At 51.5% G+C, this 25,354-nt stretch overlaps 9 protein-coding genes across 9 annotated transcripts; 5 read left to right on the top strand and 4 right to left on the bottom strand.

Annotated features, from left to right (window-relative positions):
- Nucleotides 1–1,047: 1,047 nt before the first annotated feature.
- Nucleotides 1,048–1,551, top strand: NCS57_01205600 (uncharacterized protein; the record flags this gene model as incomplete). Its single annotated transcript, XM_053061739.1, has 1 exon — nucleotides 1,048–1,551. One exon carries the CDS (start codon nucleotides 1,048–1,050, stop codon nucleotides 1,549–1,551), a length of 504 nt encoding a protein of 167 aa, XP_052908267.1.
- A 129-nt stretch (nucleotides 1,552–1,680) lies between these two features.
- Nucleotides 1,681–3,837, bottom strand: NCS57_01205500 (uncharacterized protein; the record flags this gene model as incomplete). Its single annotated transcript, XM_053061738.1, has 4 exons — nucleotides 1,681–3,335; nucleotides 3,436–3,537; nucleotides 3,593–3,621; nucleotides 3,674–3,837. The coding sequence occupies 4 exons, from the start codon at nucleotides 3,835–3,837 to the stop codon at nucleotides 1,681–1,683; spliced, it is 1,950 nt and encodes a 649-aa protein (XP_052908266.1).
- A 1,567-nt stretch (nucleotides 3,838–5,404) lies between these two features.
- Nucleotides 5,405–8,063, top strand: NCS57_01205400 (uncharacterized protein; the record flags this gene model as incomplete). Its single annotated transcript, XM_053061737.1, has 2 exons — nucleotides 5,405–7,690; nucleotides 7,740–8,063. The coding sequence occupies 2 exons, from the start codon at nucleotides 5,405–5,407 to the stop codon at nucleotides 8,061–8,063; spliced, it is 2,610 nt and encodes an 869-aa protein (XP_052908265.1).
- Nucleotides 8,064–9,606: 1,543 nt separating this feature from the next.
- NCS57_01205300 (Cation-ATPase-N domain-containing protein) lies at nucleotides 9,607–13,319 on the top strand (the record flags this gene model as incomplete). The annotated part of the gene is made up of 10 exons (XM_053061736.1): nucleotides 9,607–9,779; nucleotides 9,833–9,912; nucleotides 9,959–10,498; nucleotides 10,545–10,815; nucleotides 10,871–11,111; nucleotides 11,174–11,568; nucleotides 11,620–11,968; nucleotides 12,025–12,605; nucleotides 12,656–12,973; nucleotides 13,019–13,319. 10 exons carry the CDS (start codon nucleotides 9,607–9,609, stop codon nucleotides 13,317–13,319), a joined length of 3,249 nt encoding a protein of 1,082 aa, XP_052908264.1.
- Nucleotides 13,320–14,572: 1,253 nt separating this feature from the next.
- Nucleotides 14,573–16,932, top strand: NCS57_01205200 (uncharacterized protein; the record flags this gene model as incomplete). Its single annotated transcript, XM_053061735.1, has 3 exons — nucleotides 14,573–15,285; nucleotides 15,337–15,520; nucleotides 15,574–16,932. The coding sequence occupies 3 exons, from the start codon at nucleotides 14,573–14,575 to the stop codon at nucleotides 16,930–16,932; spliced, it is 2,256 nt and encodes a 751-aa protein (XP_052908263.1).
- A 287-nt stretch (nucleotides 16,933–17,219) lies between these two features.
- NCS57_01205100 (uncharacterized protein) lies at nucleotides 17,220–18,218 on the bottom strand (the record flags this gene model as incomplete). The annotated part of the gene is made up of 6 exons (XM_053061734.1): nucleotides 17,220–17,404; nucleotides 17,453–17,533; nucleotides 17,586–17,657; nucleotides 17,707–17,769; nucleotides 17,820–17,872; nucleotides 17,923–18,218. The coding sequence occupies 6 exons, from the start codon at nucleotides 18,216–18,218 to the stop codon at nucleotides 17,220–17,222; spliced, it is 750 nt and encodes a 249-aa protein (XP_052908262.1).
- Nucleotides 18,219–19,058: 840 nt separating this feature from the next.
- On the bottom strand, nucleotides 19,059–21,346 carry NCS57_01205000 (uncharacterized protein; the record flags this gene model as incomplete). Its single annotated transcript, XM_053061733.1, has 5 exons — nucleotides 20,805–21,346; nucleotides 20,141–20,754; nucleotides 19,920–20,094; nucleotides 19,523–19,865; nucleotides 19,059–19,466 (listed from the first exon to the last, which is right to left on the bottom strand). Exons 1-5 carry the CDS (start codon nucleotides 21,305–21,307, stop codon nucleotides 19,059–19,061), a joined length of 2,043 nt encoding a protein of 680 aa, XP_052908261.1. The 5' UTR covers nucleotides 21,308–21,346.
- A 795-nt stretch (nucleotides 21,347–22,141) lies between these two features.
- NCS57_01204900 (MFS domain-containing protein) lies at nucleotides 22,142–23,763 on the bottom strand (the record flags this gene model as incomplete). The annotated part of the gene is made up of 5 exons (XM_053061732.1): nucleotides 22,142–22,582; nucleotides 22,635–22,727; nucleotides 22,783–23,369; nucleotides 23,424–23,509; nucleotides 23,561–23,763. The coding sequence occupies 5 exons, from the start codon at nucleotides 23,761–23,763 to the stop codon at nucleotides 22,142–22,144; spliced, it is 1,410 nt and encodes a 469-aa protein (XP_052908260.1).
- A 658-nt stretch (nucleotides 23,764–24,421) lies between these two features.
- On the top strand, nucleotides 24,422–25,327 carry NCS57_01204800 (uncharacterized protein; the record flags this gene model as incomplete). Its single annotated transcript, XM_053061731.1, has 1 exon — nucleotides 24,422–25,327. The coding sequence occupies one exon, from the start codon at nucleotides 24,422–24,424 to the stop codon at nucleotides 25,325–25,327; it is 906 nt and encodes a 301-aa protein (XP_052908259.1).
- Nucleotides 25,328–25,354: the final 27 nt, after the last annotated feature.

Below are 25,354 nucleotides of genomic sequence, written 5' to 3'. Positions count from 1 at the left end.
GAGATATGAACAGCATTGGGAAATCCCATGTGATAATCTCTTCTCTAGGTATAGAAACACTAATAAGCAAAGCCAGTTCCGTTGATTCTCAATGCACTGGCACAGTTCGTTGACTGCCTTTGGGTCATTGCCTTCAGCAGATCATAAATCATTCTAAACGTTCTTGTAAATATGAAGTTCGGTACGGTTTCAACGTTCTCTTGATGCAGAATTCTTGTCAAGGTCTAACGGAGGAGTAATAGGTTCTTCCCTCCTCGCGGCCTTGTTCGCTGGCAACCTCGTGAACGCCAAATACACGGTTAAGATTCCAGATGATGCTATCTGGGTCACCACCTGGGAGCAATATCATGCTGAAGCCCCCCAGTTTGGCAAGACGGTACTTTATAAGTACGGAGGCTTCGTCGTTGAAGTGGATGACAAGATTGTTCTGGCTACAGATGAGAAGATGACCAAAGAGATTCACGATCTACTCACTGGGCTGGAGAAGAATGACGCGGAACCTGAAAGCGAGCCACAAACTCCAAACAGGCGGGACACGGAGATTCGTGGACTAAAAAACAAATGTTCTCACCCTCCTTGCTTTGGTCCAGGAATTTGTACTACCTACTCCCATTGCCATGTCTGTACTGGGCTCACCGGAGGGGTTTTTAAGCGAGGCAGGTGCATTTGAACTTGGTACCCGATTTGGTTGATACTTGGGGAGAGAGTAAACTCATGTGGTGCAGAAGGAGAAACTGTTGTACTGTTCGCTTAGGTAGTCATGGATCGAATCAGGATGCTGAATACAAACGAACTTTTGAGAAAGCAATAAATATTACGTTATAAAATCATACGATATTTTGCGAGTGTTATATTGTTGGTTCAACCAACAACAGGGATCAGAAAATCCTGGTGTCACATGTCACCACGAAGTGGAATGCATGGTCACCCAGGATTGATATGACCAACTCCATCTGCACTATCAGTCTAGATTTACCTGGCTCCAATTTGTTGAGTCCAACCCAACTCCTCCCAGCTTTTCTCTCTCACACAAAATCCCTATAAATCATGTCTCAACCCAGCCCAAAGGCTCAAGAGACCACAGAAACACCACAATGCAGCACTGAAGATGGCATTGCATACGAAGCTCTTCCACCGGAACAAAAAGAAATGAGCGACATCTTGCGTCACATGGATCGGGACCCTGACTTGATGGGTATTGCACACCTCGGCGATGACGGAGTATTTCGCTTTCTCGACGCCGATCGCAACATTCATTACGCTACCCCTTTGAGGCCTACCTTGATCAAGGCTCTTCTCGACCGTCTACCATACGATGAGGATGCAGAGAAACGCTACCGTGGAGTCGACGGAACTAGAGTACCGAAAGAACAGTGGTATAATCCACCTGCTGGTATACTTCCTCCGCCATTGTCAGAAGAGGGGCGGAAAGAGGAGCGGGAAATCATGGAAAAGCATAAGGAGAAGTTTGACAAGATACGTCAGGACCTGAAAGATGGCATTTACGAGGACCGTCCCGTCTTCATAGAATCAGACCACAAGCTTGAATAAGTGCGCTATCGTCTAGCTCGTTAGGGTATTCGAAATAGAATCACGAATGTCATTCAGTCTGGAGGACTTTTATTACGGCGACCCATACGTGCACAGCCGGCCGTGTCTATATTAGGTACCTGCTATCGTTTACCTCGGGCTCCCTACTTTCGCGTTGCTTAGCGAGAACACAACTGGTGGCCTCATCTCCCTCGACAACCTGGAAACCGCGTCGTTGTCCGAGAATCCCATCTCACTCAAGCCATCTAGCTCGTCAGCCTCCTCTTGGACATACAACGGCGGCTCAACCTCGAAAACAGCCTGTATATCACCATGAGGCGAGAAACCTGTGAACTGCCACGTTCTAGATGACTTCCTTCCTGATACTGTGGCCCATTGCCGATGCCTCTCGTAGAGGCCAATGACAAGTAACAGCGGGGCGTTGGCTATTCTGACAAGTGTTACGTGCGTGAGGTGAAAGGTTCGCGGTGAAAGAATGAACCTCAGGGGAAGAAGAATGGTAAGGGCGAATAGGTTGAAGGGCGGCGGATAAGCAAAAATAGCATCGCTCTTGACACCTTCGAATGTCAAAACTGCACGTCTGAACTGTATCTCGACCGTTTCCGACGTAACAATCTTGGAGAACCGATTCGTGAGAAGTGAGACAAGAATAGTGAGGAATAGAGTGTTGCCGAGAAACGCAAAAGCGATTGTGAGACCTGGTCCGAGAATCGCGTGGAACTGAACAGATGCCTCTATGCCAGTTCCATCCAGACCAAACCAGATCCATAGAAGCCACTTGATGATGGTGAAGTCCCCAGGAATAGTGGTCGACTCGTCTCCTGTTGCCAACCACTGCAGTGCCAATAAGAAACCAGTGAAGCACCAGGTTGCGAGAAAAGTCAAGATGAGAAATTCCTTCATCATTGCGTGGAGTGATATGAAGACGATGTGATCCGGAAGAATGTTGAAAGCCAGTCGGGTGAGCAGCACAGGTGCTGCTAGGCATAAGAAGTTGAGCGCCATGCCTCTTTCCATGGACGCAATGGTGACTTCGCAACCCCGGATTATAACGTATATGGTGAAGATGAGCGTGAAGGTGAGATCCAGAAATGACCACAGCTTCTGGGAGTGAATGGTCCACCCATGTTCGATGATGGCGGCAAACTCATGTAGGACCCAACCAGCCGAGTAGAGTACAAAGAGCGTCTCGTACATCCATAGAGCGTTGGTACCTCGGTGCATCATTGTCAACATGTAGAACGCAACCAGGACAATGTATTGCATAAACTCGATGGCATATCGAGAACGTGGTACGATAAGCCGACGGTGATTCAGCAAAGGCGCCTTCTGGGGATCGTAGAGGGAGACAGGCTGATACTCAAAGTGGTTTGGTAAAAGGTCAACAAAGGACAGTGGCGTATACACAATCCATCCCTGGTACACTGCCTCAATGACTCGCTGGCAACCCGGTGAGCTGATAAAGTCCTTGCTCTCAGAGATGATGGCCAACTCGAGGGCCGTGATCTTCCTTTCGTGTCCACCGCGGTTTTGGATTGGCCATTGAGGGTAGCGGCCGGAAGTTTGGATATCCTCTGGAGCACCCGAGAAGGGGTCAAAGCCTTCGACGAGGATTTTGGAGAGTGTGAGCAAGCCACCCTGACCAGGGTTGTCTTCTTGAAAGTTGCGTATGATGCGTATGGCTAGTAGCTCGCACAGGTTGGCTCTGGCGATGCTGGTGCTTTGATGGACAACGCTGGACTGTTCGCGGAGGAACTGAACACGGTTTGCCAAGAGGCAATATACTATTCACAGCAAGTCAGTGGTTATGAGATTTAGAGGTCATGCATCATTGCCAAGTGAAGAAATGCTGAGTAGACGGATACGGCAAGGAGGGATGCAAACCTATTGAGTAGTCATATTCATCGTATAATCTGTCGAGCAAAGGGCGAATAACGAGATTGTTGAATCTTGGGCTAGTCATATGGTCCAGGGAATATGGATCGTCTGTTTGACAGTTAGTATCTGTCAAGGTGAGATTCATTTGCGCCGGGCAGCATACCAAGGCTTGCGAGAATAAACTTTCTTATGCTTGACAGGTCAGCACAGTTCCGAGAGAATGTCTATCCCCATTAAAGCTTACCGATGGATGGTTATGAAGACCGGAGGTGTACGGCGGTCTTGTTCCAGGTCAAACCATGGATCGGTCTCGACGCTTTCATCCGCTTCAAAGAAGAGCATGTCATTGTCATCTTGGTCGATGTGGCTACCAGGGCCTGGGCCGGCATCGTCTATGCTGTCGTCCATTGCACGGATTAGAGGGAATACGGATGTATCGCTTGAGTACAAGGCCGGCCTCTGCAAATACGGGCAGAAACCGTAATAGCTACAGGAGGTCCAGAGGGATTTTTCATCGTTGAGATCGCTTGACCTTCTCCTCTCGTGAACTGACGGGATCAGCGGATCGTGAGGCTGTGACCTTTGCCTCTAGATGTGTGGAGAAATTTGCCATAGCATCAAGCGCGAATTGGAGCACACTACGGGAAATACCCCGCGAGACTTGTTCTCTACCGATGACGCTGAGAGTATCAGGCACAAGTACGACCACACACGACCTGTCTTGTTCAAAGGTGGCTCCTACGGCACAAACGAAATACCTTATCGGATGGTGACCCAATCATACCCACGATCGACATACCTGACAACCTGCACGGGGCACTTGTCTGAAATGACTCGAGAGGGGACGGGGGCTGTGTCGAGGGAGCACATGGAGCCGAGCTGCGCCTCGTTGGACAGAGGGAAAGAGAAACGAACTGCGTCATGGCACATGTCAAGCTTTCTGTTGACATGACAAGGGTCCAAGTAAGCTTTTTAGCGCCGGCCAGAGGGAGCTTGGCAACGTGGTGCAGACGATGATCCACCCACCGGAGATGAACAGGTGAAAGAGGTACGATATGAGGGATAAATCCAACCTGGGATTCCCAGCTTGTACGTGGGATGGGGCGGCAGAAAAGGTCAGACTAATTGATTCTAGGAATTACCTTGAGCCCGGACAGAATATTCGGGTGAGTGAGTATAGTCGCTCCTGGAATTAATCTGTTACCTCACGAGTACCTCAATTAAGCGCATTTTGAACCTCGATTCCTTGGCCTGTGCACAAAGACGGACAGGGGCCAAAAGCTTGGCATCCCCGGACGATGCTCGCGTTGGTTGTGCGACATGAGAAATGACCATGACGACGACATGCACAGAGCGTCTGTCGAATCCGCAGTGGCGGTGGATGAGGGATTTTTGGAAGGGCGCTGCGGCGATGCTGGATTGGGCATGGCAATGCCCTTTTGTATTGTAGAGATAGGTAGAAATCTTGGTGTTTTGTATGGTTGTCGACTACCTGATACACGGCATATTAGCTCGAGTGGAGATGCTATTCCCGGCCCCGGTCACGGCGATCATAACAAGGCAAGCGTACATGTCGGGATACTCTATTCGTATGCTTTACGGCTGGCGGCCTCCCGGTCTCCATCTCGGTTGGAGGCAGATGTGTGTGTGTTGAGTCAATGTACAGCGTGGTAGTGAGAGGCATTTACCTAGGCGGCAGCATCATCAAGCATAACGCCTCCACGGTGGTCGGTGAGCAGGTAAAACATGTTCTAGGCTCCGTCCTGTGGAGCGCATCTGATCAAGGCGGGCTGTTGACGGTGGCAGTGTGGTACGTAGTTTGCGGGACAATGGGGGATTCTAAATGCCCTTTCAATGCTGTGACAAGAAGGTGAGAGCATGGCTTTGCATTCTGATGCTTGTCTCTTTGTTTCAGAAACCTATTGCAGTGCGCTGGCCAACGAAATAGCCCTGATTTGACACATCTCACGCCGCAATGCCTCGTCGACTGTCGACAACCCTACGAGTGCCCCGTCGAGACAATCTCTTTTCCGCAGACGACGATACCGCCGAAGTCGAGGCTGATGCATTCAGACGCCGCCTCGTAGGCCGCAGGAAATCAGCTCCGCCTGGCTTTGTTCCTTCAGAGCATCACGTTGGCCCTCCTGCTCCTTCCAGAATACCTAGGTTGGAGTTGACAGAAGCCCCGGACGAGCCACCTGTGCAAGATGATGCGGAGGTCGACTCAGACGCTGGGAGCTTCACTCTCAAACTCCGCCAGCAGGCCATCAACGAGACACATCCCTTTGGAATCAGGCTATGGAAACCCGCCCTTTACCAGCAAGGCAAACCACCCGACGACGATGAGAGCAATAGAACCAACTCCATACCAGGTCAGAACGCCAATTTGTGGTCGTTGCTGTTCAACATCCTCTGGACTATCTTGTTCGGTTGGTGGCTGGCTATCCTCGCTGCCGTCGGCGGTCTTGTCTGTATAGCCTCTTCAACATCCAGTTCGAGAGAATATGGCCGAGTCTTGTGTAGCTTGGCCGCATACATATTCTATCCGTTTGGAAAGCTTGTGCGACTTGAGCCAAACGACCGCCTCAACCAGGGACGCAGCATGCATGAGTATGAGCAATGGCAGAATGGCAGCCTGAATCATGGCCATCTTTTCTTCGGTCCCAGACAAGGGCAGCCCACGGGACAGACTACCATGTTCAGTCGAGGCCAGTGCAAGAGTGGAAGGGTCGTCTTCTTTTCTGTCCTATACATTTTTATTATTCCGCCGTTGTTCCTGGTCTCGTTGACCTGCTGGGCCCTCGTGTTTACCATTCCCATGGCCAAGACCTGCATGCATTTGCTCCGTCATCTTCGACATTGTCCTCTCGCCCTTTCTTTCGATTCAGATGCACAATCGGTGCGATCAGATGAGGGGCAAGATTCCAAAGTTTTGCTCTGCACTTACTCTGCCGTCGGCTTTCGATACTGGCGCTACTCGATAGGCGGGAACAGCATCTTTCTCATCGACCTCATGGGCATCGCCTTGATCATAATCTTCAACTGGCTTATTCTTCAGAAGCTCTTGCATATCCACATCTTCACTATCCCGCCCGGCCTACTCTTCCCGGCCAGCCTTCTTGGCATCATACCCCTAGCTTATTTTATAGGCCAGGCTGTCGCTTCAATCTCTGCTCAATCATCTATGGGCGTGAGTGCCGTGGTGAATGCATTCTTCTCCACAATATTCGAGGTCCTTTTCTACTGCGTGGCCTTCAAGCAGGGAAAGAGCCGCCTCGTCGAAGGGTGCATCATTGGAAGCATCTTTGCTGGAGTTCTATTCCTCCCAGGATTATCCATGTGCTTTGGCGCCCTCAAGCGCAAGACGCAGCGGTTCAACTCCAAATCAGCTGGTGTCACCTCAACCATGCTGCTTTTCGCCATCATTGGGGTCTTTAGCCCTACGCTGTTTTATGCAGTCTATGGTACTCATGTTGTGAGATGCCGGGGCTGCTCCTACAAACCCACTCAGACCTTGACGGTCAACTCTCAGCGGACTGTTGCAAATTGCCAAACCTGTTCCATCTCCCAGGAGCTTGATCTTGATGGGCATCTTTACGTCCATGTTCTTCGACCATTCAGCTACTTCTGTGCCGCTCTTCTCCTGTTGGCATATGTGATTGGGCTGCTGTTCACTCTTCGCACTCACGCCACCGTCATCTGGACCAGCGATGCAGAGGATAAGAAGCACCTCGCACGTAGACAACAGCCAGTGACTACACCTTCGACCCAGGGAAGGCCAGAACTCCCCATTGGTGCACCCTTTGAGTCTCGGAGACACTCCTTCAGCAGCTATCGCGCAAGCATTAGGTCGACCACCACGGTGGGATCTCCGCGCGGAGAACTATCTCCTCTGTCATCCCCATTGCAAGGGGTCGAGCCAGAGGTTCCACCTAGGAATCTGGCACGAAGAGACTGCGATATTCTGCCTGAATTGCCTGAGGAGGACGGCGCTCAGGATGGCACAAACAGAACATCCATCTCATCCACAGACGCTCAAGTTGCCAGGACGAGAGCATCAAAAGAGAATGACTGGCATTCTGTGCCCAACTGGAGCAGAACAAAAAGCCTGCTGATACTACTTGGAGCAACGATTCTCTACGGCATTCTTGCCAATATCATCATTGAGATGGTTGATTCTGTTCTCAAAGAAGTCCCTGTAGATGAAAAGTTTGTCGGACTGACCATTTTCGCCCTCGTGCCAAACACGACAGAAATCTGGGTACGTTTCTTTGCCCTCCATAAGATGCCGTCACTAACGCAACCCGAAGAATGCCATTCTATTTGCAATAAACGGCAATATTGCCCTGTCGATGGAGATTGGCTCTGCCTACGTACTTCAGGTCTGCCTCCTCCAGATCCCGGCCCTTGTGTTCTTTTCTGCAGTGTTCCACTCACAACCTGGCCCTCACGAGGATTTGAGGAACTATGTGTTTCCCCTTGTTTTCCCACAGTGGGATATGGTGCTTGTTGTCATTTGTGTGTTCCTTTTGGGGTATCTGTATGGCGAAGGGAAGAGCAATTACTTCAAGGGGAGCATTCTTTTGCTTGCATATGTGGTTGTCGTCGCGGGGTTCTACTTTTCAGGGGTATGATGAGAGCAAGCAAATAGGGGCGAGATTCTATGACTTCAAGAGGTAACTAATCAGCACCATCTCTTCCAAACTGACGTGAGTCTAGCACACTACTTGATACAAGGTAAATCTCTTTGACAGCCCTTTCAGAGCATGCTAACTCCGACCAGCAGCCCTGTTGCTATGGGTGGGAGCCACACGGACCGCAGGCGGCACTCTGGGAATAGCAATGCCAGATAAAAAAGCCAAATCGACTCGACTTGACATTGAAGATGACTCATGTTAGCTAGTTGTCTGCTCATTTCTGGCCTGGGCTTACCGACCATAGAGGACAAGTACGGGCGCGATTTATCAGCCACGGATCTATACACTGTGGGTGGAAAACGTGCCCACAGGGCAGTTTTCTTAACCTCGCTCCCTCAGTGAAGTCTTCTGTGCAAATGGAGCACAGAGAAGACACCTCTTGTGTCCTGGCTGTCCCAGACTCGAGAGAGCGAGGGGAGAAGCCCGGATGGTGCTGGAACACTTGGATTATCGAGCGTTTTGGCGTAGGTGGTTTTGCGTGAACTGGAGGATTTCGAAAAATGTGGATAGAGGATTTGCTTGCGGCTGGCCGCGCATGAAACTCGACGGTCGGAATGTTCTCTACCGCGTCTCTCCCCAAGCCCGCTGTTGTTCTGAACCGGAGGAGTTGGTGGCTGATGACATCGGGGACTGGCCGAGTGTGCAAGGCACGGTGGGCGATGTAGATGATGACAAAGATGGCTATGATGAGAGCAACTAAAAGAAGCCCATAAAATGTGCTAGAGTCCATGCCATGGCTTTCAGGGTTCTCTTGGGATCCCGCCATGGGAACCGCTAGAAGAAGCGAGGCGCGGGGGTCATGCTGTGTGGAAGAGTGAACGTGGGATGAGAGGGAAACCAACCAGTTTTTAGCTCGTCAGAGTCATATTTGACTCAATGTCATATGTAATTATTTCCTGCGTTGAGGGATTTGAGGTTGTCAGAACATATTCGCCCTTTTGCTCGGCGTGGAGGCGGGTGTCCATCTGTCACCGCCATCCAGGGGTTCAGTCACAAATGACAGGCCAAAAGAGCCGCTAGCGGTCACAAGTACTCTGTAAGTATCTCTACCTCAGGAGCCGACGTGCGGGGAATGCATGCCGTACATGATGTACCGCACATCGCCTTGGACGGAGTCAGTCACTACATTTCAGGATCAGGAGGCCTCCTCGTGTCGCGAGATGGCTCTTTGTGAGGCATTTAAGAAGAGGCAATAGACTGGGAAAACAATTAGGTAAATTTAACGTTATGGATTGTCTCTTGGAGGGTGTGAGGGAGCTGGTCTTTGTTGGAGACGAGGTCATATTCGGCTGATGGTCAAAGGCATACCGAATCTGTGCTTCCGGTGTGGCTTTTGCACCTGGAAAGATGCGCTCGGATGGCTCCCTTGGTGTCGTATTGCATCTTGTCCATATAAGACCCTCGTTTGATGATGTTGAGTTTGACCACATTCCAACATCATCTCTTTTGCATCTGATCTCGATACTCTAGAAAATACAACATGGCCGTGTTAGAATCCCTTCGCTGGAAGACTGGCGACGAAGAGGACGGCACCAGGGTTAGCGGTAGAGCGCAGGCTGGTTCTGGAGCGGATGGCGAACCGAGGCCTCAGAAGCGCTCGTCGAGTCAGAGCCGCCGAGGGAACGCGACCCTGCCGATCCAGTATCGCAGCATGTGAGTCCAGCACCGTTTCTGCAATGAGTTGATATCTGACCAAGTGAGCCCAGCTCGTTCGAGATTGACGATGCTGAGAGAAACCATCATCACGCGCAATCCAAGTCCAAGGCCAAGGATGCAGTCGTCTTGAGTATGTAGGGCAACCGATGAATCGATATCATCACTGACACTTGCAGAATTTGAAACCATCGAATGGCACAAGCTGCGAATCGAAGAAATTCAGAAACGCCTCCAAGTCGACATGGCCCATGGCCTGTCGGCCAAAGAAGCTGACTATCGGTTGCGAAAGCAAGGAAAAAACAAGATCTCTCCTCTCCCAAACCCCTTGTTTTGGAAGATATTCGGATACTTCTTCAAAGGCTTCGGGTCTATCCTCTGCGTCGGAGGCATCCTCGTCTTCATCTCGTGGAAGCCCCTGGGAGATCCTCCAGCTATCGCGAACCTCGCCTTGGGTATAGTCCTCGTGGCTGTCTTTGTCATTCAGGCGGCCTTCAATGGATGGCAAGATTGGTCCTCCTCTCGTGTTATGCAGTCTATCACCGAGATGCTTCCCGAGTCGTGCGTTCTTCTTCGCGATGGTGCCAGGGTTGAAGTCAGCGCTACCGACGTTGTTGCTGGCGATGTCATCTTCATCAAGGCTGGGAACAGGATCCCCGCCGATGTTCGCTACCTCCAGGTCTCGCATGATACGTCGGTTGACCGTGCCGTTCTGACTGGTGAGTATCCGACCTTTGTCGGGGGATGCATGTCTGACTTGACCAGGTGAATCAAAGCCTATCAAGGCTACTGTCGACTCAACTGATGACAACTACCTCGAAACCCACTGCATTGGCCTGCAAGGCACGCATTGTGTTTCCGGTAGTGCGCTCGGTGTTGTCGTTTCCACTGGTGATGCAACCGTCTTTGGCCAAATTGCAAAACTGACTGGCGAACCCAAAGCGGGTTTGACAACGATGGAAAAGGACATCTTTCGCTTTGTCTCGCTCATCGTTCTCATCATGGTGTCGTGGATCATTATTCTAGTGGCCGTCTGGTATGAAATCGTCAAAATCCTGCTTGAACTTGAACATTTGCTAACTCTACCTTAGGGCTGGATGGCTCCGCAAGTCTCACCCTGACTGGATCAACGTATCTGCTCTCATCGTAAGCTGTGTGAGCGTGGCCATTGCGTATATCCCCGAGGGTCTTCCAATCGCCGTTACTTCTAGCCTGACTATCACGGCGAATCTAATGAAGAAGAACAAGATTCTGTGCAAGTCACTTAAAACAGTCGAGACTCTAGGTTCAGTCTCTGTCATCTGCTCTGACAAGACTGGAACCTTGACCAAGGTATGCATATTGAGCTAGAATGAAGTGATGCTGTGGACAGTTGATCGCTAACAGGCATACAGAACAAGATGTTTGCTACTGACTGCTCTCTATACACCACTGCTTTCACCCCTGAATCAGCCATGGACGACATCCGTCTCAAACAAGGAAGCTCAGGCATCCATCAAATTCGAGCAGTGGCGGGACTCTGCAACTCTGCTGAATTCGACCCCGAGTCTGAGAAAGAGGCTCTGGCGGACCGGCACATCTTTGGAGATGCCACCGATCAGGCAGCCATGAGGCTCTCGGAAGGGTTTGGTCCCGTCTCAGGGCTACGCAAGGAGTGGACAAGTGTTTTTGAGCTGTCTTTCAACAGCAAGAATAAGTTCATGGCAAAGGCCTTTACTGCTTCCAAGAGCCAGGATGTTGATATTTGTCTTGGAGTGTCAGGGGCTAAGGAGTTCACGGCTGGCAGCGTGTAGGTTGTACCTTGAAAAACGGTCCTTTTTCTCTGTACTGACAGCGTTAGGCTGCTGACGGTCAAGGGTGCCCCGGACATTCTACTCGGACGATGCACCAGCATGGTTCAACCAGATGGCTCTGTGGCGGCCTTGACTGAGGACAAAGCTATAGCGGTGAAGCAACTCAAAGATCAGTGGTCCTCTAACGGCAAACGCGTGATTCTACTCGCTCGAAAGATACTCGGTGCCGATAGAATCCTCCCGGATACATCGTCGCCTGAATTTGAGACTCAGATGATGCACGAACTTCAATCTGAGCTTACCCTGGTTTCCCTCCTGGCGATGATCGACCCGCCCCGTTCTGAGATGCCTGAGGTTATTGCCACGCTGCGTGGAGCTGGAATTCGTGCCTTTATGGTTTGTTTACATACCTGAAAGTGGTGAAATAGGTCGTCTGATGCTGACACACACAGGTTACGGGTGACTTTGGACTTACAGCCTTGGCTATCGCTCGCCAGTGCGGCATGGTTACTGCTCAAGTCGTCCACGACGCATCCTCCCTTGTGAGATTCCCAACAGAAGAAGACCACTCGAAGCAACCACGAGATGCTGCGCTCCTCCTCTCTGGCTCAGACTTGATGAGTCTCAACGAACACCAGTGGGAACAGCTCTGCAAGTATAACGAGATTGTCTTTTCCCGCACAACACCTGACCAGAAGCTACGCATCGTCCGCGAGTTCCAGGCCAGGAAGCAGATCGTCGGCATGACCGGTGACGGAGTCAATGATGCACCGGCTCTCAAGGCTGCAGATGTCGGGATAAGTCTCACTAGTGGTTCCGACATCGCCATCGAGGCGGCCGATATGGTACTGCTAGAATCGTTCTCCGCCATTGTTGAGGCTGTAAGATTTGGGCGAGTTGTCTTTGATAACCTCAAGAAGGTCATTGCCTACCTGCTCCCAGCAGGCTCATTCTCCGAGTTCTGGCCAGTCTTCACCAACGTGGTGTTTGGACTTCCGCAGATTTTATCCTCTTTCCTCATGATAATCATATGGTATGTGCTACGTGCGGCAATACTTTGACTTGAAGGCTGACAATACATAGTTGCTTCACCGATTGCGCCGGCGCCATCGTTTTAGCCTACGAAAAGCCCGAAGCAGACGTCCTGTTCCGACCTCCACGCGACCCTAGCAAGACACACCTCGTCAACTGGCAGCTCATATTCCATGCGTATGCCTTTGTTGGCGTGATTGAGAGTGTCTGCTCTTTCGCCATGGCGTACTGGTACCTAGAACGAAAAGGCATCCCTTTCTCGGACCTGTGGTTCAAGTTTGGTGAGGTTCCTAAGCATCTTGACCCAGACTACTACTATGCCCGGCTTAACGAGGCTAGTTCGATTTACTTTATGAATCTTGTCGTCATGTCAGTCTCTGCCTATTTATGTTTGAACCGAACTGATCCTTGTAGGCAATGGTTCAACCTCATGGCGGTTCGCAATAGGCACCTATCCATCTTTCAGCACCCCCCTGTGTTCAACAAGCGCACGCAGAATTTGCTTCTCTTTCCTGCAATCCTATTTACACTGGGAGTTGCTGTCATCTGGCTGTATATCCCAAGTCTTCAAGACGTTTTGAGTACCGCTGGCGTTCCCGTTGAGCACTATTTCTATCCCGCGGCTCTTGGATTCGGTCTTTTCTGTTTGGATGAGGGTAGGAAGGCATGTATTCGTCGCTGGCCAAACTCGGTGCTGGCCCGGATGGCTTGGTAAGGGCTAGGGCAACGGACTAGTAGTTTTCAGAATTGGCCATTAGGGCCGCGCTGTCCATACACGAAGGGCATTTGTAGCTTGCACCGACAACATATGTTATGTACTGGAGGATAGTGGTCTTTGATCTTACGTCCGATCGAGACGTAACATAGGCCTCTAAGAAAGGAAGCACTCTTATTTCTATTTTCTAATACTAGAAAAAACCTACGGGCTAGACTTATGCTAGGAAGAATCCTCCTCTGGAACGTGTTTGACAGTGCCTTGCGAAGATAATCCCCTTCTACTTCGCCCAGCCACCTCGGACGTAAGCCTTGCCAACGCTGGGCCAGAGTCTGCACACTTTGGCCCCAAGGCATAGTTAGCCAGGACGATCACAACGTTAGGCGTACGACTCCCGCAACTCTCCGCATGCGGAGCAGCTGCTTACTCGTCCACAGCCAAGGCCTTAATGCACCATCAACGGTGTTTCCTATCCAATATTCCTCAACTCACTGAACAAGTGCTGACGGCTATCCATCCTCTTGCTTACAGCATCTTCAGCTCTCCACCTGACCCGGCATCTTCCCGCTTCGAGATGCGCCAAGGCGCATTGGGCCCCTGCACTATCTAAGCTGTGGGCCAATTGTGAGCCTGGATGATTTCTCCGCAAGAGCCCGAGGCCACTCAGGTCGGTGACAGAATGCAAGTAAGCAGCGACTGAAAACAGAATTAACAATGACTGTCCCGGAACGCTCGGGGCACGAATGAGGCCCTTCTGCATAAAAGCGGGGGGCCGAGGGTCTCAGGAAAGGCCAATATGCGGTGCAGGTGGTAGGGATACTGCTCAGCTGGAAGAGAGCCGCCCGTATGGATCATCATGGCAAGGTACAAGGGTCAACAATAGATGGCCTTCATAGGAGTACAGAGGTTCATTGGTAGCCACGTTACCTGCGGGATTGCCTCTCCCTTCCCTATCTAGCCATCAGGTAGCCACAGGGGTCTCTCAGCTCGTTGCTAGCCAGAATATGCAGAAGAGTATTGAAAAATGCTAATGCGTGTTCTGGTGGCAGCTGACGATGAAGTTGTGGATTGTATGACAGAGTCTGAGCTTCCAGAGAAGAGGCAGACAATAGAGAAGAGAAGAGTTGCGCAACTATAAAGGACTCGCTGACGCCTGATAATGTGATACTTGAAACATCTCTCTTAGCATCTCCTCAACAATCCAACCTTCTTCAACTCATACCTCCCAGCCTTCACCTCCTTCCGCCATCAATATGTTTGTTTACTCTGGAAAGCTAAACTGGGGCACCTCTGCCACAGACGAGCTCTTCATTGTCATCCTCCCCGACGGCACGGCCCGTCGCGGCGATAGCGTCTACCTCTTCTCCCAGTGGACCAAGGATGCCGCCGGCAACAGGAAGCCCAACTGGTTCGACACCAAGGTCGTCACAAACGTGTCCAAGACGGAGGATGGTGAGGACATGATCGAAATGACACACAACTTCTACACTTATGTCATCACCACCAAGCAAGCGTACGGGAAGCTCGACATCACCATGTCAAACCCGACCAACAACAAGAGCTACATGACTCTTGATCGCGTCTACCAGTCCCAGGGAGAGGCGACAGCGATCGATTCCTTCCGAATCTGGACTGGGAAGCTGGACTGGCCCAAGTATGCCAGCAACGAGCCGATCCTGGTCCTTGTCCCAGAGGGCGTCGGAGCTGGAAAGCCCGTTCTGGCTTTCTGGCAGTGGACCGAGGACGCGGAAAAGAAGTCTAAGGTTCCATTCTCAATCAAAACCGTTCAGAGGGCGGAGAATGGACCAGGCGAGCCTCTCAAATTCGATTTCGACGGCCCCCCTTACAGCCTCTACTGCATCCGAGATGAGGGGACTGCGAAGCTTGCAGTTCATATGAAGGGGCCAGAAGGTGATAAGGAACTTGGAGATCTTACGCAAGCAGTAAGCAAGCAGTCTCACTCTCAGTAAGCTAGACGCCCCTGACTTCTTCGACGCTGCTAACATTGTCTCCTCAGTGAGATGACTCCTCCAGAACCACCCAGGGAGAAGTCTGAGCTGAGCGTTTGCTACCCTCAGACCGAGGCTGCCCTTCCTCGCATCCAGACTCAGATGCCGTTCCCTCGCAATCTTGTTGACACCCTGACGCACACGGCCTCTTTCGTCGACCAGGCCGGCTACCTCGCCAAATATGCGACCGAGGTATGTACTCGTCTAAGACATGTTGCCAGGAGCACCGCGCTGACCATGCACAGCGATTCAACGTCCTTGACAAGTCATTCCACGAGCTCAGGGAACAGGTGGACAAGTGCAACAAGCAGATCCGTGACCTTAACGGCAAGATCAGTGAGCTCAGCAACGAGAACAAGCTCGAGAAGAGCAAGAGCGCCGACCTGGAGAAGAAACTATCCGACGCGCGTGATGAATATGCCAAGAAGGAAGCAGAGCTCACCAAGCAGATCCAAGACCTGCAAAAGACCATCTCGAGTGATCGTGATCACGACGCAGCCGACCACAAGGCCCTTGACGACGCTCACAGGATGATCGTCGAGGAGCAGGCAGCCAAAGCTAAGCTCCAGAAGCGCCTGGATGAGACAGAGATTGCCCTGGCAGCAGCCCAGGCCCGCGTCCAGCAGTTGTCAGCCCAGATCTCGGAGCTGAACTCCGAGGTCAGCCACCTCTGCGGACAACTGGACGTGGAGCGTGAGCACAACAAGGAGCTTGACAAGAGCAACAAGGAACTCAACCAAAAGGTCGCCAAGTTGGAGTCCGGCCTGGCCTCGACTCAGAAGCAGCTTGCTCGCACCCAGGAGGATCTCGAGCAGGCTAGGGCTGAGAGCGATGACAAGGACAAGATCATCGAGGGCCTGGAAGCTGGTTTGGTGGCCATCAAGAAGGATCGTGATGCCAAGAAGAAGGCAGTCGAGGAGCTGAAGAAGAAGACCGACGCCACTATCCAGGATCTCGAGGCCAAGGTTCAGGATCTTGAAGCCAAGCTGGCATCGTCAACGGGCGGCAGCGGCTGGCAGCCACCAAACGACTCTATCTTCCCCTTCAAACAGGCTACCCCTACCCCGCTGAAGCAGAGTATCGCCACGCACGAGAGCAAGTCCACCTGGGCGAGGCTGTCGCCATGGATCGGCACCATGGCCAACCGCGGCTACTTCTTCAACACGCTCGACGACGCGCCGGAGAGCGCCAAGCTCAAGACCCTCCACATCCACAGCGATGGCAACTGGGTCAGCGGCTTCACCGTGGACTGGACCGACGGCAGCAGCAAGAGCTACGGCGTTCTCCACGGGTCACCCGTGCATGCGGTCTCCCAATCGCCCGACCGGCCCATCGTGGCCGTCAACGTGGTCACCGATAACTTCCAGCCTCGCCTCCCCTACCAGACGCTCGCCAACATGACCTTCTTTAGTTTCGACAAGACCAACGGGTACCAGCAGGTAGACGAGTACATCGCGCCACATGCGCACGACCGCTGGACCACGGCCGTTGCCAGGACGTCGCTTGCGCCGGCGCTTGATGGCACTTGGGCTCTGCGCGGAGTGTATGGGTACTATGATGGGTGCATTGATGCTATTGGCTTTGTTTGGGGGATTGAGAAGTGAACTAAAACTCCTCTGAATTTGATCCTGAGTCTGATGAGCGGACCGGCATATCTTTGGCCACGTCGTTTAGATCAATAGCAAGAATCATGAGATAACATGTATCTGATCCTTTGAAAGGCTCGACTCAAGCTAGGGTTCACCTCACATTTGAGAAAAGATTCCAACCCAATCAAGATTGTAATTATCTATCTACAAAGTTACAGCAATGTCATTTTTGTAACACTCGACATCGCCAAGTCAAATAATATGTCTACGAACAGAATACAATGAGTCTATCCTCTCCACCTCTAAGAGCACTCCTTCTTGGAGCCGTCAGTGTAGAAGTAATCCTTTTCAATGACGATGGAGTCGGCGTGCCAGGTCTTGCCGCCGTCGGAAGTCTTGAGACCGGTCGAGTCGCCGCCGTTGACGGTGAGGGTCTTGCCAAAGTTGGGGTCGGCCGATGTGAGTTCGACGGTGAAGTCGTCCCAGCCTAATATGTGTCAGTTAGTTGTCAAGTCTGAAGAGAAAGTGGACTCACTGTACTCCTGGAGGGTGCCACAAGCTCCCAGGTAGCACTCGTTGCTCGAGTAGATGTAGGTAGGGACTTGAGAGCCGGTGCCTTGACGAGGTTAGAAGGAGATTAGAGTAGGCGACTGGGGACCTGAACTCACGGTCAGTCTGCTTAGAGACAACTTTGCCATTGATCGAAACGACCTGAGTCACGGCCTTTCCATTGTAGGTGACTGGGTCTTGTTAGGTCTTTCATCTAAGAGCTTCGACGGGTGCACTCACTCTCAAAACCAACAGAGGCGCCCTTGGGAATGGCCACGTAGGGTTGGGCAACCTGGGTTCCAGCTAAAACATTGTCAGATATGCTCTCTGTCGCGGGATTCGACTCGTCATACAGTCAAAGGTACTGGCAGCAACGCACCACGCATCGTTAGGAGCAGGGCAACCCCTACAAAGCTAGTTAGTGACATTTCGCTCCCTTCGTATAGCAAAACTTACTCTTGCTCGTTGTTAGGAGCCCAGTTCAGAAGAGGCTGATACAGATCCGAGGATTGGTCACTGACGGAATCCGAGATACCGACCCAGATAGACATCCAGGGCTGGTGCGAAGGGTCCTTGACTTGAGTTCCGCAAGGGATGGGAGGAGGAGATAAGGTGTAAGTCGCCTTCTTGATGGCGCTCTTGGCAGGACCGGCGATGAACAAGTTGCCAAATTTCCAGTCGTCATACTGACCAGCGACACCTCGCACAGCGAGGGCGGCAACGATGGCGGCAAGGGAAGATACAGATCGCATGTTGGCGGTTTTGAATAGAAATGAACGAGCGAATGTAGCTATGAAAATGACAAACAGGTCAACTGTCTTGAGGTGTACCAAGAAAAGCCAAGACACGGGCATTGTAGAGCCTTATATCAGCTGTCACACGCCGATTCAGCTGCCGTGATCGGTAGATGAACATGTTTGTATTCAAAATGACCCACATCGTATCCAAAAGACCGACTTAATTAGAAGGGGTAGAGGCGGACATGGGGTTTTGGTCATGAAACATTGTTCAGTGAATAAGCCCACGAATAGCGAATTGATCCACGCTGAGGTTGGATTTCAATGGGTCGACGAAACGAACATTCCAAAACGGGTCTTGGCAATAGTTCCAAGACTAACCCATGTTTGAGGCTCTCGGTAATCGATGCCATTCTTCCTGGCCAGTCCTTTCCGCGGCATCGAGGCGTATGCCGCGTACCTACGGAAATAATTCGCCTAATTGCTGGGTTGTATACGAAAATCATCGGATCCCATCGCCACAAAGATCCTAAACGTGGCAGCAGGGACCGGATCTGTCGGCATGTCTAGCAGGGACTCCAGAAAGGAGTGTTTGAAGAACCCGGCAAAGGATAGCCACTTTCATTTAATAATAAGGTAAGCGCAGTTATAGTTGATGTAAGCTTCCGCTTATATAAGGTAGATAGGATAGGTAGTTTAGTTTTAAATGACGCCTCGGCCTCGACGGATTGCTTCTGCAATGAAGAGTTGGATGGTCGACACGAAATATCACCGACCGGGCTATACGAGGCCTTTCCATACTGTGAAAAGCCCCAAATGGATGGAATTCCAAAAGGTCGTATTAAGTCTATTGCACTACTGATACCACTTCCCGCTTACCGGATCTTCTGCTGCGAAGCTGGTCATCGAGCAATGATCTGTCCCAGGCAAAACTCCCCACCTAACATATTCCGAAGCAGCATCCTCATCATCCTCGGGTGCGTGGCAAGCAGAGCTGATGACAGCTGAGCACGTGGCTCCCGAAGGAATCACTGGTGTCATCGTTCTCATACTCCCCCCGACAGTGGCTAATAGGATCAGGCTTCCTAGAATGATGGAAAAGATGATGGCGATGGGAGAGTAGCCGCATGTAGTTGTTTCATCCGGGTATCTGTCCACTAGCAGCTTGTCGTTTCTCCAAAGTACGACCTTGACGAAGAAGATGGATTGCGAGATTAGCCAGTGGAGGGTAGCGGATCCGAGGATTAAGGGGACTCCGTATCGCTAACAATCACCAATATCAGCAATGTGCTTGTATAACCAAGAATGGTTCTACTCACCAAAGGAAGAGACAGCCAGTATGTCTTGCGTTGCTTCCCCACCGGATACGTCGTACGGAGGCCCTTGTGTTTCATTCCGTAACTATTCCACTCAGCTCCAACAAGCATGGTCGTCCACATGCCGTTTATCGCCGTGTATAGAAGGGACAAGATCAACTGGGGCAAGTTGGATATCACCACCATTCTCGTGGCCCCGTTGATGTTGTACACGGAAAAGTCGATGAGAGCGTCGACATTGACTTGGCCGAAGCCTCTGTTCCAGAGAGCGGTCATGCTTGGATGTCCTAGTGTGTTGAGGCCCATGCTGAGGAGGATTGCGGCCGCTATGATTGTTACAATACACCTGGATACATATTAGTTATGCAAGAATACAATTGGGTAAGAATTGGAACAGTACAGAAAAACTGTTACTCCGTATCTTCTCCATGAAACTGCCGTGGCCCAGCGGCGCTTCTGGGGAAGCCAAGCGCGAGGCCCAGGTTCCCAAGACAGCTTTTTGCCAGAAACCTTGGACATGAGGTGACGCTTGTCGGTGGCTGGGTCCGGATTGGTGAGAAATGAATCCACGGCATCTAGCAAGCTGTTAGCAAAGTCTAGCTTTGATCGAGAGAAACATACCTCCGAGGGTTAGAAGAGGGCGTTTCTCCAGATACAACCACGTCAAGGCCAACCCAACAAGCTTGACAAAGTTGCACGCTATAACACCGCCAAGCAGGGGAAGGTTCACAACCACCTTGCAGTGTTCATGTGTGGATTTGCTGTAGCAGTGATCAACCCGTACTGCTTGGCGAGGCTTGAGACCAGAATCCAACTGAATATCGAATTCGATCGTCCAGTTCTCCGATTTGATAGCCGCCGTGTCGCATTCCCAGTCCCAAGCTTGAAGAGAGACGGCATGGCCAGAGACACTGTCCAAGTTACATATCCAATTTTTGGATGGGGGTTGGAGTTGCAATGGATTGATCTCGACTGGGAGGGAATTGTTGTTCCAGATGTATGGGATATCTGTGTCAAGAACCAGGATCACATCGCCTCTGGTTGAGAGGAGATTTCGACGGTAGGTGGATAGACATTCGTCAACTGGAAGTTTGTCGAAATCGCTGAGAGAACTTTTGAGGTTCTTGTAGGTTTTGGTTACGTTGCTGAGAGTTTGCTCCTTGAGGTCATTGGGTGTGGCAGTATAGACCGAGAAGTAGTTGGCGCTGGTTTCGAAAGAGACCACCGAGTTGTATCTACCAATTTGTTAGCAACCCATACACTCTTGTGGCTGACTGTGGCGTACAATAGGTGAATAGGTAGAGAGCTCAAAGCCAGGACTGTCCAAGCGGCCACTCTTTTGATAGAAATTTTAGTCAGGTTATGAATTGACGAGACGCCAATGTCCAGCCACTGCCTCTTATCATGAGCCTGGTCGATTTCCTGCCTCGTCGGCCCGGTCAAGACCTGCTGCGTATAATTGCCGGCGCCAAGTAATACGGTAGCCAACGCGTTGATGGCAAGGTGAAGCCACAGGGAATACTCTTTCGCAGTCTTGCAGTCCCCCGTCCATAGGGCTCCACCATTGGCGTTAACCCTCGCTCCGACGACGCCTAGGAAGATGATGTTGGCGAGCGTGACAAAGGCTGCTGCTGAAGTAGAGATGGCCAGGCCGGTCCTCCATCCGCCGAAATACCGCTTCTTCTCGGGCGTGGCTGTCAGTGGTTTCTGGCTGCTCGCCTTGGACGCGATGCTGGGCGGACGATAAAGAGGCTCCGAGTCCAAAGAGGCCAGCTCATACTCTCCCATTGTGCGTGAAGGGACGACAAGACCCGTAGTTGAAGGCGCTGGGGGTCATTTAGTGGTAGCTAGTAGCCGCGATGTGGCGTGTTGTGTCCTTAACGAGTCTGACTGCGAATGATCTGCGTTTGTGTGCCTTGGCTGGAGGGCGGTGATCTTCGAACACCACGCAAACAGGCTTCCGTGGAGATGATCCGTGGGATATGACGTTAAAATACCTTAGTAATGACGAGTGGAGATTCTTTTTATACAAGGGGCTGGCGCCTGCAAGGATTAGGGGTTGCAATGATACTCTGCCAACTCACCAACGCAGGGAACAGCTTTGCCGAATGTTCACATCAAGCCTGAACCAGGCACAAAAGCTGTCTGTAATTAGCAACTCTTCGCATTTGGATATAAACGACTTAATGAATCGTTCCTGCCAAACAGCAGTTCAACCAATGGTCCAGTTGTCAAGTTTCTGATGTGAGCGAACTGCCAAGGGAGAAGGATCAGGGCTGAGACCACCCCTTGTCTCATAACCCTGCAAGTGGCAGCCTAGATCCCCTTGATTTGGCTAGTTCCTAATTCGGATGACGACCCTGACAAGTCCAAGCACAGACGAATCACGACCTCTTACCCTATGCCATGGTTGGTATTTCTCCAGACCGTATAAAGCCCAGTTAAGCAGATCACGCTCTTGCCATGCTCGCCCCTGCCCTCACTGCCTCAATCTCGGTTCATAGATGAGTCTATTCTCGTCTTTCCACGAAAACTTGGCCGAACTAACTGCTTCAATCGCCCAACAGGAATAACAACCCAAACACCAGCTTCGTTTAAATCAGGTTGGACAGAACTTCATGCCTATGGCTTCCACCGTCGGACAAGAACATGCATGACAATGTAGACGCAAACACCAAACCCCAACATGCCAGAAATAACTCCAAAGCCCATGAGATACTTGGGTGCATCGTCAGAGGGAAACAGGTACGCGCCGTAAATCTGCGCGAGATTTCCCAGAGCGTTCATGAGCGCCAGGGCAACAGCTCGAACCTCGGCGTCCATTGAACCGAATGTCGAGGACGCGAAGCTTAGGGAGATGGCATTGGACGCCCAGAGGCCTGCAGCCATGAGAACCAATAGAGCATACCGGGCGGTGAAGTCGTAGACAACACAGACTGCGATGGATGCTATCATTGAGAAGCTAAGCCAGCCAGCGATGACGAGACCTCGGTAGTTTGAGATCTTGTCGGCAAAGTAGCCGCTCACGGCGGTGCAGACGAATGCTACGGCGTAAATGGGAACCTAGTTCAAGCTGATTAGTTATCTGCAACCCAGACCATGAATGTCGTCTTACCGTCATGTACTGTGCTTGAACAGTGCTGGTGTAGCCAAGGCCGTGAACTAGAGTCGGGTAGAAGTAGGACAAAGTCGAGGAACCAACAATGACCTAAGTAGAGTTAGTAGGTGCCAATAGCAAAGACGTCCTTACTGCAGGGACGTACCATGTAGCCAAAGATGAAACCCCAAGTCCTCCAGTCTCGCAGAGCGAGCATAAACGATTGCATCTTGCCAACTTTCTCGCCCTCGCCCCTCACAGTAACGCTATCCTCCTGCAGTCTTGCAATGGCGATGGCTCTCTCACGGTCCGTCAGGTGCTTGGTGTTGGCTGGAAAGTCAAGAAGCAGAAACGCGGCAACAATGGCCCAACCAATAGTGGCAACGCCCTCGACGATGAAAAGCCAGCGCCATCCTCGAATTCCATGAGCACCCTCAAGACCACCGGTGATGGCACCTGCGAGGAGACCGCCGAAAGCACCAGATAGAATAGCGGCGGACATGAAGACGGCGAATCGCTTTGACTGTTCACCTCGCTTGTACCAAGATGAGAAGATGAGGAGGATACCGGGGGCGAAGCCTGATTCCATGACACCGACAAAGACTCGGAGAATTATCAGATGACGATAGCTCTGAACGACAGACATGATGCATGTCAGGACGCCCCAGACAACCATGATGGCGGGGAGGTATAGCGAAGGGCGGGTTCGGACCAGGATCATGTTGGACGGCGGTTCGAAGACAACATAGCCAACTGTATGTGCCGTGTTAGCTAATTGGTCGTGTGATCAATACGCGAGGAACTTACCGAAGAAGACAACCAGAATGATGCTATACTGAGACGAGGTGAGTTCCAGGTCATCAGCCATGCCAGCGATCTTTGCGTTTCCGATGCTGCCACAAGGTTAGAGCACTTTGCTTTACTTAAACCTCTGGGAAACTCACTTGGTTCGATCCATATAAGACAGCAGGTACATGAGCCAAATATTGGGCAAGAGAAACAGGTCGATCTTGCGGACGAGCTTCTTCTCCTCCTCCGCAGTCCAGCTAATGTCTTGAGTGACTTCGACATGTTCAGCGACTTGACCGGGACTTTCGAGATAGTCCTTCTGGTCGACGGCCTCGGTGCTGGTTCTATCGGCCGCCATGATACGTGAAGGGTTGAAAGAGTTGTGAGAATTGAGACGGCGCAATCAAATGGTTGTCGATATTGTGAGTATCAAGCATGTATTTGATCTCATTGGAACGCGATGAGAGTCGTCGTGGCATCTGACAGACTTATAGATCATCCCACGCACGCAGAACCAAGTTTTTTCTGACCGGAGCGACGGACGTTGCAGTTGAGTAGAATCAACAACAATGCGGGGACGGGTAACTAATTCCCCATGGGGTATGGGGTAGTCTAACGTTGACATGAACTAACGGTAAAGCTGGTACAATCGGGGACGCCCGCCGTGGATGCGAGGGTGGCGCCAAAGCGAGGGTGACCTCGAAACGAGCATGATGGTCTCGTTACGAGGGGCATACACGCCAAGACCATGTAACGCTGTCTCGTCTCGATGACTCGACCTCGCTTCGATGACCTTGGATATGAGCTGAGCGAATAATACTCTCTCCACCGAGATGATCGATCGATTTATTGTTTTTGTGGCAAAGGTGCTATTCTATTCTGGGCATAAGAATGAGACGGGGGGCATCCAGTCTTGTTCCCTCAATCATTAAACACCATCCTACAACTGGTGACACACAAGACCCCAGGTTCAAGTCAAGCACTCCAGGACAAATCACACACAAACAAAGTCTACAATGTCTCCCAGCGCACTCGATACCCCCACTGCCGTCCCTACCAACGGTAACGCCCCCTCAGCAGCAGCAGCACCAACACCAGACGCCGCCACCGAGACCTCTTCGACGTTTCTCAATACCCAGCCAGGCCCTGACCATGACTGGAGAATCACACTGAAGGACAAGGTCATTGCCATCACAGGCGCCAACAGGGGCATCGGCCTGGGCATCGCAGAGGTCTGTCTAGCGAACGAAGCCGCCGCCGTCTTCAGCCTCGACCTTTTCGAGCCCGGCGACGAGTTCCTCGCTGTGCAGACCGCCAACCCGAAGCGCCTTAGCTATATCAACTGCGATGTCACCTCCGAAGAGAGCATCACCTCGGCTATTGATGCCATCATATCCAAGCGAGGTGCCATCCACGGCCTTGTCGCCAACGCCGGAATGACAAAGCATCAGCCAGCGCTCGACTTTGATCGCGCCCAGCTAGACAAGCTGTTCAACCTCAATGTGTTCGGAGCCTACTTTTGCGCTACAACTGTCGCACGGCGGTTTATCGAGCTCGGAATCAAGGGTTCAATCGTCTTCACGGCGTCGATGACCTCGTACCGCCCAAACCGCGCAGCACCCTCAGCCCCCTACGGAGCTACCAAGGGTGCCGTGCGAAACATGACGCACACACTAGCCATGGAGTGGGCCAAGCACGGGATCCGCGTCAACTCGATCTCGCCTGGCTTCGTCAAGACTGCCATGACATACTTCGTGGACCAGACGCCGGATTGGGGCCTCAAGATGCAGTACTATGGCGGCATGCCTAGATTGGCTGATCCGAAGGAACTGGGGGGTGCGTATGTCTACTTGCTCTCTGATGGGGCTTCTTATACAACCGGTATTGATATCCCTGTTGCCGGCATTGTAGGGGCTTGGTGAAGGGTTAGAAACAGGCAATAGAAGTAT

The sequence above is a fragment of the Fusarium keratoplasticum genome, chromosome 10 (genome assembly GCF_025433545.1).
Source record: "Fusarium keratoplasticum isolate Fu6.1 chromosome 10, whole genome shotgun sequence".
NCBI lineage: Eukaryota > Fungi > Ascomycota > Sordariomycetes > Hypocreales > Nectriaceae > Fusarium > Fusarium keratoplasticum.
Note: the sequence above shows the minus strand (reverse complement) of the source record. Positions and strands in the feature narration are given on the sequence as shown.